The sequence below is a fragment of the Micropterus salmoides genome, unplaced genomic scaffold (genome assembly GCF_014851395.1).
Source record: "Micropterus salmoides isolate LMB-PRFRI ecotype aquatic unplaced genomic scaffold, ASM1485139v1 Ms_hic_scaffold_2, whole genome shotgun sequence".
NCBI classification, from domain to species: Eukaryota; Metazoa; Chordata; class Actinopteri; order Centrarchiformes; family Centrarchidae; genus Micropterus; species Micropterus salmoides.
In genome coordinates, this window is record NW_024041150.1 from 30,562,740 (window position 1) to 30,573,671 (window position 10,932).

The 10,932-nt window shown below is 40.9% G+C and overlaps 2 protein-coding genes across 2 annotated transcripts; one reads left to right on the plus strand and one right to left on the minus strand.

Moving 5' to 3' along the window:
* Positions 1-638: 638 nt before the first annotated feature.
* On the minus strand, positions 639-2,365 carry LOC119912128 (complement C1q-like protein 2). The gene is made up of 3 exons (XM_038731143.1): positions 2,010-2,365; positions 1,430-1,564; positions 639-1,246 (listed from the first exon to the last, which is right to left on the minus strand). The coding sequence occupies exons 1-3, from the start codon at positions 2,344-2,346 to the stop codon at positions 963-965; spliced, it is 756 nt and encodes a 251-aa protein (XP_038587071.1). The 5' UTR covers positions 2,347-2,365; the 3' UTR covers positions 639-962.
* Positions 2,366-3,509: 1,144 nt separating this feature from the next.
* si:ch211-63p21.8 (kelch-like protein 33) lies at positions 3,510-10,000 on the plus strand. Its single transcript, XM_038730325.1, has 4 exons — positions 3,510-4,454; positions 4,555-5,503; positions 5,612-5,782; positions 8,906-10,000. The coding sequence occupies exons 1-4, from the start codon at positions 3,653-3,655 to the stop codon at positions 9,423-9,425; spliced, it is 2,442 nt and encodes an 813-aa protein (XP_038586253.1). The 5' UTR covers positions 3,510-3,652; the 3' UTR covers positions 9,426-10,000.
* The last annotated feature ends 932 nt before the right edge of the window (positions 10,001-10,932 follow it).

Sequence of the window (10,932 nt, forward strand, 5' to 3'; positions counted from 1 at the left end):
TATGTTATATGTTTATATATATATGTTTTTTATATATATGTTTTTTATATATATATATATTAGCCAATATGAGCCAGGGTAGGGACAAATATGCCAAACTCTGGTGTTGTTTGGACAACATCCGCAAGAATTTGGTTTGCTGTTAAACAGAGCTGAACAGAGCTTTTTATGTTTTCATAGCAATTGAGATTTGCTACAGAAATTGCAATAAGAAACTAATGGACGAAGTGCAATAAAAACAAATGATTTTGTCCTGCCTTCAGATGGCAAGCCACACTCCAGAGATTTAATGTGCATTTTTTCTTCTTCATTGTATGATTCAGAATAACACTTTGTATTCTGTTCAAGGCATGGCATCAAATTACAGCAAAGCTTATTCATGCAAAAGTAAAATAGTTAAAAGTGATCATAATTATACGAGAAGTACACTTTTGATACTTGACTTTGATTACATTACTTGAAGTAAGTTTTAAGTGAAATATAAAGAATTTATTTGACTGTACAATGAAGATGTGTAAAGAGAAATAATATATACATTATAAAAGTAGAGAAGAGTTTTCTTTCAACACTGAGAGAATACTGGGGCAAAAGGAGGAGTTTTTGTAAAGGTGATGCTCATTTGCTTATTTGTTACTAGAAAAAAAACAGAGGCAATGTCACATTACAATTGATACCCCTTTATTGATAATTTTACAGAGAGTACGCCTTTCTTAACACTGTAAATAAAAGAACTAGTTGTAAATGAGATCATGATTTCTGTGGTGCATCATGATTTAGGGGTAAAGGGAAATGGTGGCAATCATATGAGTACTAATTAGAATATAGAGAATATACAAGTTTATTTAAAATAAATAAATAAATCAATTAAAATAAAATAAAATAATTGTTTTAAAGAGAAAGTCACATCACATTTTGGAATTGTGTAATCTTGTGTGTTGTGATTAAAAGTCACAACATACAATTCACACTGGGAAAAGCAAAAATCCACTGAATGAGGAGTACTTATTTATATTATCACTGAGCCTGTGATTACGCCAAAGACGGACATTGATCTTGTCTCCAACTTGTAGCAGCAAGATAGCACTGTTAGATCCAGAGGTAGGGTGATTTTCACTATGGCCATACCATGACAGTATATGGTTTCCATTTTGGTACAAACTGCCGCCACACTGTCCAGTACTTGCTCCCCAGCAGAAGGAAGTGAAGGTGACATAATAGATTCCTTGCACTGGTGCTGTAAAATAACCTGGTCAAGAAACAATGAAAAATAACTATAATCATAATTCAAAAGCAGTTATGTTTTAGAGTATACAATTACTGTAATAAAGACTTTTAAAATACTAACAGTTGCCTTTGGTACATCCAACCCACCAAACAACACTTTGATAATGGGTGTGAAGGGTACCTGGAATGGCGGAGGAACACTGACCTGTGTGTGGGCTGTAATGTCCTCCAATGTTGGACAGAACATGTCTGTACACCAGCGAGTAAAGAACATCTACAGGACCAACTGTGCCATCTATTGGTAATGCAACAGAAAATGCAACCCGAGGCATTGCCTGTCCTGAGAGATATAAACATGAATATATCATTATTCTGAATTTAAAAAAATAAATAAACACCATGTTGATGTTTTATAATTACTGTATACTTTCCAACATACAGTATCTACAAACAATCTTTTAGCAATATTTGTTCTAAAGCATAAACCCAGAACAAGAAAATTACTTGTACTTATTGTGGTCTGGCAGTGTTATGTCTGGTTAAGTCAAACCTTTGTAGTGTATATAAAAGCAAAGAACTATAGTGCACATGCAAGAACAGTACATGGACAAACAACATATGTGTCTATATCATAGTCTGTCTATAAAAAGTCTATATACAAATCATGTGTCTCTAAAGGTAAAACTACAGCTTTGGTGTAAGTTAAGAACAGAATATTACAGCTCAGAACAGGTGGCTTGGATGGCAAACTATAGCTTTGCAATACATTGTTTAGTACCATATACCTGTACTTAGTTCAGTTACCATGCTGTCAAGTGCAGACAGCCTCTTCTCACTGGCGTCAAGCTTTTTGTTTGTTTCCTCCAGGGCTCTCACAGTCGCTTTAAGCCTTTCTTCAAGAGCCCCCAGCTCCTTCAGTGCTGTATAGATGGGTGGGTCACAACTTGGGAGATTTTCTGTTGAGTTTGTTGTCAAAATGTATGGTGTTTCTTGCCCTTGGTTGAAATTCTGGACAGCATCCTTCTCTGCCAGCTCAGTGATCTCATTGACCTTGTCTCCAGCCTTGCATTCAGATAGATCAGCAAGCAAACACACGACCATCATCACTAAGAATCGTTCCATTCTTCAGCTTGGAAGGAATCTCGTAGATCTGTGTAATTTATTTTAATGACTGTTGACTGACACTCAGTTATGAGATATGTATTTATAAGCGTCCAGGTGAATGATTGTTTCTGATTCAAGGAAGCAATGAATAAATCCGCTAGTGCATAAATATCAGATAAACTGACAAACCTTTGCCTATTTCCTCATTGTGTCTCAACAGTTGTTTGTTTTCAGGATTTTTTATGGAATTACTACTTAACCATCAGTCAAGATCAAAGCAAGTCGAGGTCTGTGTGTGTGTTTTTGACTTTTGGTCTTGATAAACAAACTGCATGCCAAGAGTTTGTTGGTACTAGTCCAGTTTCCATCCAAATGTAGAATTTGCACTTATTAACTGAATTTACAGAATATCTGCAAAAGAAAATGCTAATTAATGCCACCAATGCAAATATCAGAGGTTGAATTCATCAAGATAAATAGTTGGTGGTGCTAATTTTCCAGTCAGGTGCATTTTTTTCACTTTATTAAATACAAAAATTTAAACAGGGAAACTGATCAATTTAAATCAAATTCTCAGTCCAGAAATATTCCATTCATCATTCAAAAACGTTTACACAAATTTTGTAATCTACCTTCAAAAGTGTGATTGGTCTGAGATGTGAACAGAACACAGAAAGTGTTCATGCTGACAAGAATTAGGTTTCGTTGAATGTCATTGGTAATTGTAGCACCATTAAAAGAAGAGTGTAGGTAGAAAAACACAGAAAACAAAAATGGAGTTGGAAGTTGGAGTGTGCAAAACTATTTTATTAGCAATAATCATTAACAGAAACTACCACATAAACATTTTGTTATCATGAATAAACTTAAGCCAGTTTCCTTCTGGCTCCTTGACAGTTGTTTGATCTTCAGGACTTGTTATTTCACCACTATTTAAGTCAAGCTCATAGTTAAATGAGGTCCATTGTTGGGTAATATTTTACCTGCCTCTTCACTGAACCACCAATAAAGTCTAACTCAAACATTTAAGTCCACCTTCGTTTCCTTCTATGATGAACTACAACAAAGTGCATGCCAGGAATCAGGTGAAACTGTATCTCTCTGACCCAGTAACTATGAATAGCTGCTTGTTTATGCAGCGAGTAAAGTTGAGTCTGAAAGAGAAAGGGGGGAGGGAGAGAGGTAAGAGAAAAGTAAATATGAGAAAGAATGGTAAATTAATCTAGAAAAGAGTTTTAGGTTTGGCTGAATCAGTAATTATAAATATAACAGAAATACCACCGTAAGTAGCAGTTCAAAGAGAAAGTTAGGCCTAGCCACTGACATGGAGTTTACCAGGCCTTACTTGCCAATGGAATGGGAAGAGCGATGGAGGAGAGAGAAGGAAAGGCGGAAAAAAGTGATTGAAGACGGTGGAGAAGGGATAGAACAGGACAACCGCGAGCTGAGGAGGATCGTCGCTTACAATGACTCCAGGATGGGGCTGACGAGTGTGAGGGATAAGAAAAGGGGATCAGAGGTCAAGACGAGAGGTACTAGTCAAGAGGGAAGTGAGGAGGTATTTGAGGATAATGATGATATCCACACATACTGCAGTGAAACCTATCCTGAAGAAGTATTCATGGCCCTGAAGGAATTCCGGGATTCATTTCTTCTCACAGACCTGACTCTGGCCACTGATAATGAAAACAGCTTTCAGGTACACTCCCCTATCCTGGCTGCTGTCAGCTCCTGCATCCAAGAGAAAGTGAGGAATGAAAGTGGAGAACGGTCAGACAATGATAAGGATGCCGAAGTCCGAAGGCGGTTGGTGTCTCTGGGTCCTGAGGTTGATCACATTGGGCTTCAGGCAGTTGTGGAGTTTGCCTACACTGGCGTTGTATCGTCTTTGAACAAAGACAGTATGGATCAGATAAAGGCTGCAGCTCAAGCGCTGGGGGTCCCTAGAATCCTGGAGCTCTGCAACAAAGAGGGGAGGATGAAGGAAGGTGGAAGTCTCAAGAAGGAAGATAAAAACATCTCTGCTCTGAAACAGATGCAGATTACTCTTCAGTCAATTAAACAGTTGTGGGCAGAGAAAGTGGGATGTGATGTGATTTTGGATGTGGATGGGACTTTATTCCATGGTTAGTAGACATTATGTCATTCCCATGACCACAGTCCTTAGACACCTTGTTGATGATTATTTGATAGTGGTCAAAGTTTGAACTCTTCTTCTGTCTCCAGTCCACAGAGTTATCCTGGCAGCAAGCAGTGATTACTTCCGTGGCATGTTCACCTGTGGGATGAGGGAATCCCATCAGACATGTGTTGCACTTCCCTTCCTGTTAGCTTCTGAGATAGAGGCTCTGATTAGCTGCTCCTACACTGGGACCCTTCCACTTAGCTGGGAATGTGTCTTCGAGATCACTTGCATGGCCCTCCAGCTTCAGTTCCAGGCTCCCCTTTCACTTTGCCTCGACTTCATGCAACAGGAAATGGATGCAAGCTCCTGCCTGGATGTGGCATCTTTTGCTGAAGCCTATGGGATGTCAGAGCTCCTTGAGGAAGCCAATGACTTTGTACTGAGGAACTTCTGGGACGTGTCAGCCACGGAAAAGTTTCAGGATCTACCAGCAGAGAAGCTCCTAAACATCCTCCGCTGTGATGGTCTCTGTGTGCCCTCGGAGCTTGCTGTATTTCGAGCTGCAATCTCCTGGGTTGAGGCAAATCCTGAGGAGAGATTGAGCCAGGCTGGCCTACTGTTGACTGGAGTCCGCTTTTCCCTCATGACCTTTCGAGAATTCAGGGAAGTCAGGGCCATTAACCTCCGCATGGAGTGCTCCGGAAACAAGGAGATGGAACTCTATAGGTCCGCACTCAAGGAATTTGGTTTCAGTCTTCCAAAAGCCCAGGATCAGTGCCGGGTCCGGCATCCCAAAGATGCTCTGGTTCTGGTTGGGGGAGACCAACTGAACCCAGATGTGGGTCAGCGCATACCAAGCAGGGAACTGTGGTTTGCAAACTCCCTACGCAGTGGTACAGGGTTTATGAAGGAGATGGAGTGGAGGAGGCTGGGTGAGATGCCAGACAAGCCAAAGTTCAGGCATGGAGTAGCAGCAATGGTGGGAAGGTTGTATGTGGTTGGAGGGTGTTACTTCTACACCAAGGGTGATATGATGAAATCCACCTACAGGTAAAAAGAGACTGTGCACAAATATCATATTCTTGTAATAAGTCAGATTGGCACACAGATGCTGTGGTCTCACCTTTTCCATCTTTACCTTTACCCCACACATGCTAGTTATGACCCTGTGCAGGACAGTTGGAAGAGGTTGGCTGACATGAGAGAGTTTAGGAGTAACTTCTCAGTGGTGGTACACGAGAAGCATCTTTATGCCATTGGTGGAGATAAGGAGATCAACACCAACGTAGACAGCGTTGAGATGTACAACCCAGATAATAACACCTGGAGGTAAGATTAGTGATGTTTATTTTGCCTTCCACTCTATTCTTATATTTTTATGTTGTTTAGCGACTCCATCTGTACGGTTGTAGTTTTGCATCACTTCCTGTGCAGACCGAAAGTAGGACATTTATTGAGAAGCAGGTGGTTTAGTAGAAGGCTAGAATTTGTGTCAGGAGCTCAGGTGTCAATCTGGTGCCATCCACTTGTTTTTCCAGCACAGGCATTGCTTGTTAGTTGTTCATATGTAAATTTTGCAGTTCACCTTCAAGCTGCAGGCACAAATTGAACATAAACAATGCAAAACCTTTAGCTTCCCTCTCTGCCGCTCGTATCACTCCATTTAGCCCCATCTGGTTGGTTACAAGTAGTACAAAAAATAGCCTATCCACAGAAAAGTCACGAGACATTTGCTCCGGTGAGCAGCGGAGCTGCGTGTTTGGGATTTCACTTAATGATGACACTCTTACCCACTCACTGCACCTGAGAGTCAAAAATAGCATGAATCTGTCTTTTCTGCGTTTTCACTGCAGCTCTGCATTGCGTGATCGCGATGTATTTATTACTTTATTAATAAACAGTGCAGTCAATCCACAGTTCACCCCCAAGCAATGCCAGAGAACAAAGGGAATTACAAATTAGCAGTTTTATTTTTATAAAACAAAGACAAAGCTGTAATCTAGTCTTCTACAAAATAAACAGTAGAAAAAGGTTCAAGGCTCAAACTTCTCACTCCTACTAATACTGCTAAGACAAAATGTTCTTTAAAGGTTTAAATATATGAACACAGGTTTTACACTGGTACATGTTGGGAAAGGTAGAGTGAAGAGAGAGAGTTCCTGTCAGAGCTTAAAATGGCTTCTGTCATCAGGATTTATCTTTTTGCAGATATTATCGGCCGATATTCTACTTGCAGATATATCTACATCGGTGTTTATAACAGCCATCCTTCCCTCATGTCATGAGTGTTGCATAGTTTGCCCACCAGAGGGCGCGCTGCAGCTCCTCTGTTAACAACACTGCAGCACCACAGCACAAAACATCAGCTGACCGGAGTCTCCCAGAGCTACAAGAGTAGCTCCTCGTTGCTCCCACGCTCTGTGTTCCCGGTGAGTTAGTCATTTATAATGTCAATTACATGACTTAAACAATAATAAAAAAAGCCCTCATCACTCTTCATGTTCGGAGACCAGACTTGCTAACAATCCCACTGCCCTCTCCAGGCTCCCAGCAGAGCACACAGCAGTTTTGGAGGCTTCGCTGCTGATAGACGTGATTGAACAGTGTGGCAGTTCTAGCGACCGATCCTCACATTTCTCTCTAATTTATTATTTCTAAATGTTCTTTAACATCACTTACAGCAGCTAATGCTGCCCATTGCAAATTAGCCACAAAGCTAATGCCATGTTTATCACTGGAAGAGCGCTAAGGTTAATAGCACTAAATAGTTATCAAGACATCAGCAGGAGGGAATTCGCATGACTAGATGTAGTAGGCCTATCAGGTAAAGTTAAGTTGGCTATAATTTTAATTTAAGTTAAATAGGCTACAGCTGTGAAGCACACAGCAGCCGTTGCCATGGTGAGGGTTGTTTACTTGTGGAGCCTGAAGCTGCATCCAGCGTTGTCTGCCGAAGCCTCCCTCTCCTGGCACCGATGGTTTGACTGTAGGCCGATGTGTATTCAGAGGCAGTGAGAAACGGACTTTCAAAATAATAATAGGCAAATAAAAAAATAAAAAAACTGCTTTAACTTGCGGTAAAATAATTGTCAGTGTTAATTAATTAATGCGTTAACACGATAATAAAGCGATAATAAAGCATTAACGTGCCCAGCCCTAATTATTATTTTAGTAGTAGTACTATATTGGTATTTATTTATAGTTTCTGTTTTGCTGGCCCCTACACTCTCTTAAAATAAAAGGGGAAAAGAATACCGGCCGATATATCGGCATATCAGATTTTAATTTTCAGATGCGTTGTTTTCAGTTGTCTTAACTTTCTTAAATAGTTTGGGATGCATTTGAAACAAATGCCATTTTTGTTATAGTTTTATGTAAACAGGATGTCATCGGTTTGCAACAAGCACAGTGCCAGTAATGGACCGCCACTCTGCCCAACCCGGAGCTGAAGGAGCTCTGTGGTTCAAAGACTGATATATAGACCTGTGATGTTTCTTCTCCAAAACAAATCTGTTTACTTAAAGCGGACTCCTCTGTCTCTGACATCAGTTTGTGTTGGAGGTATTTTTCCATGGTACCCTCACCATTTAGTTTTTACCATCTCTCTAAGGACTTCCTCATGCAGTGTAATGTCTGTGTTGTAGCCTACTCGGAAAGAATGCCAAAGACCTCAAATGGGAGCACTCAAATCCCATGAGTCCACTCCTTTGAGAGAATTCATATGCTTATTTGCATTTATATAACTCACAAGTAACAATAAGGTCCTTTCCCCATGTGCACTTCTGGACCTGAATGGGGTATCGAGGCCCAGTGGTAGTTTTTGCTACAGCTTTTTTGCATCAATACACATCGAAGGCAGGCAGCACAGCTGTCGTTGCGCGTGTGTGTTGGAGAGAGACGCACACAAAGAGAACTGTTCAATTTGATATGTTACAGAGTTTAGGAGTTTTAAATTAAGTAGGTTAGGCATTTAGGCTACTGCATCTTATCTGTTAAACTGTCCACGATGAGGAAATTAGGCACACACATTTGCCAACGTTGTGCCAACACAAGGACCCGTCATTATAGCCTGCACTGGGGCCTGTCGTTACTAACTTACACTGCTGATGTTACAAAACATAAACTGGCATTGAAAGCAGCTGGTGGAGGCCACAACAAAACATTCTTAGTAGAAATGATGGGATATAAAAAAAAAATATATACACTGTCCTATCAGTCAAACTGAGGCTGTATCACTGATAATATTTCTACAAACAAACTACTACTTGACTGCATTCTCATTCTACTTATAAATGTTTGTCATAAGGTTTAATGGTAAATTACACAGTAGTGACTTATCTCATGACTTTCAAGCTGCCCATCCTGTCTACTTTGTACTAAAAACTCAGGGGATATACAGTAGATGTTTGATACCCCTCCATTACATTCTTGCCTGCTTGTTTCATTTTTCAGCTTTGTCCAGTCCCTGGACCAGACTCTGAGTGGCCATGCTGTCACTGTCATAGATGGAGGAATCTTCATCTCTGGTGGTTTCAACTGTAAGTATGTGTGTCTTGTTTCCATGTTCCTGTACCACCCAGAGAGAGGAAGCACCTACCTGGCAGACATGACCCATGACCGGGCCCAGCATTGCATGGAGCACCTGCGAGGCCATCTTTATGTTGCAGGTGGTGTGTGTAACCTGAGGAAGTTTTACACTGACCAACCAGCATGTGAGGTGTATGATCCTGTGGCCAATTCCTGGACTGCTTTTGCATCACTGCCTGTGCCCCATGTGGGTGCAGCATCAGCTGTCCTTGAAGGGAAGATCTATATAATGGGAGGATACTGCCAGGATGATTACAGTGAGTCTGGACTCGTCCACCGGTTCGATCCCACCACACAGCGATGGGAGATCATGGGCAAACTGCCCGGGGCTGTTACTGACATCCGGGCGTGTCTGCTCCGACTTCCCCAACATTTTAGGGTTTAGACTTTAAACTGGCTGGTCAACACGTTTGGATGTTCAATGTAATATTAGCATTATGTGGTTGAGCTAAATGTCTGTTTTATTATCATAGATATGGTATAAATGATTGAAATTTAAATGTAAATGCCAGATTTTCTTTCTCTATACTAAAGAGTAAAATCGAATATATACAATCCCATATATTAGTTATGTATTAATACTCAAAATAATTTGTCAATAGTATCTCATAATATGATGACATGAATCTCTGCATGTCTGCATCTACCTTATTGCTTGTTGCCCAAAATGTATTGTTAACTTGTTTTTATGGATTGTCAATATGATCTACTGTTAAGAAAAATATTACTTGAAACATAATAGATGTCTTTACATTTTTATTTAGGTAAATTCTTAGCAGTAGAAGTACACACTCATATCAACAAAATACATCAATTACACTTTGTGTGGTGTTTGACTTAACCATGGGAGGGAGAATGGGTTGGTTGCATCCACAGACTTTAAACATTTGCAAAAATACACCCCACTCTGTTCTCTACTGTTAAACATGAATGTAAATAAATATAAAATAATAAAACATTTTATTTGATGGCACCTTACAGCTCACTGGTGCAGACGGCCGAGCTTGTCGCACACCTGTCTCACCTGGGTTTTCATGGTGAACTGGAAGAAGAGGGCTCCTCTCCCCTCACAGAGGCTCACCTACCTGGGTGTGGTACTCGACTCCTCACTCTGGGGAGCGCTGCTCTCTCAGAGAAGGGTGGAGGCTGGTGGAGTTGCTCCGCCGTGTTGTCCCACGGGCAGTGGTGACAGCTCTGTCGATCATGAGGATTGTGGGCCCCATGTCGGCTGCTCACGTGGTTGGTCCCCCTGGGCCTCCTGCACATGAGGAGGTTGCAGCGGTGGTTCATCCGCCTGCATGTCGACCCAGAGATAGCACCTGTTCCTCTGTCTGTGGGTTCGAATCTGGCCTACTGGCGGGACCCCCTCTCTCTGTCAGTCGGGGTTCCCCTGGGCAGGGTCACGTCCCATATCTCGGTCTTCACAGACGCCTCCCTGATGGGCTGGGGCGGGACCTGTCTCTCTCAAGTGGTAGGCGCACCGCACTGCTAGTGGCTGCTGGAAACTCCATAATGCCCCTTTAATAATTTCTCAAGATTTATTTTATTTTGCAACAATAATTTTTATTTCACTTATGATCAGTAGAAAATAATTCCTACACTTCTCAGTACATACAGTACTTACAGTTACAATCCTTACAAATCCCTATCGTTATATACATTATGTGTTTATGTAAATAAAAAGACTATCTGTAAATATATCATAATCAAGATAATCACAGTTGTTAAATATTAACACAGTAAAATAATTTAATTTGTGTACAAACAACTATACAATTCAACAAATATAGACAGTAAAGTTTTCAGTATATGTAAAAAACCCTTACAGGCCTATCAGCCCTGTTTCCAGTGGCAGCAGGCAGCCAGGACAGCTGGTTTAAGTGAGCCCCCTA

Coding starts and splice junctions, on each gene's coding strand:
- LOC119912128 (XM_038731143.1), bottom strand. CDS start 2,346: ATGGAACGATTCTTAGTGATGATGGTCGTGTGTTTGCTTGCTGATCTA. Junction 1,565..2,009: donor GGTAACTGAACTAAGTACAG/GTATATGGTACT, acceptor TATATCTCTCAG/GACAGGCAATGCCTCGGGTT. Junction 1,247..1,429: donor ACATTACAGCCCACACACAG/GTCAGTGTTCCT, acceptor TTTCTTGACCAG/GTTATTTTACAGCACCAGTG.
- si:ch211-63p21.8 (XM_038730325.1), top strand. CDS start 3,653: ATGGAGTTTACCAGGCCTTACTTGCCAATGGAATGGGAAGAGCGATGG. Junction 5,504..5,611: donor ATGATGAAATCCACCTACAG/GTAAAAAGAGAC, acceptor CACACATGCTAG/TTATGACCCTGTGCAGGACA. Junction 5,783..8,905: donor CCAGATAATAACACCTGGAG/GTAAGATTAGTG, acceptor TTCATTTTTCAG/CTTTGTCCAGTCCCTGGACC.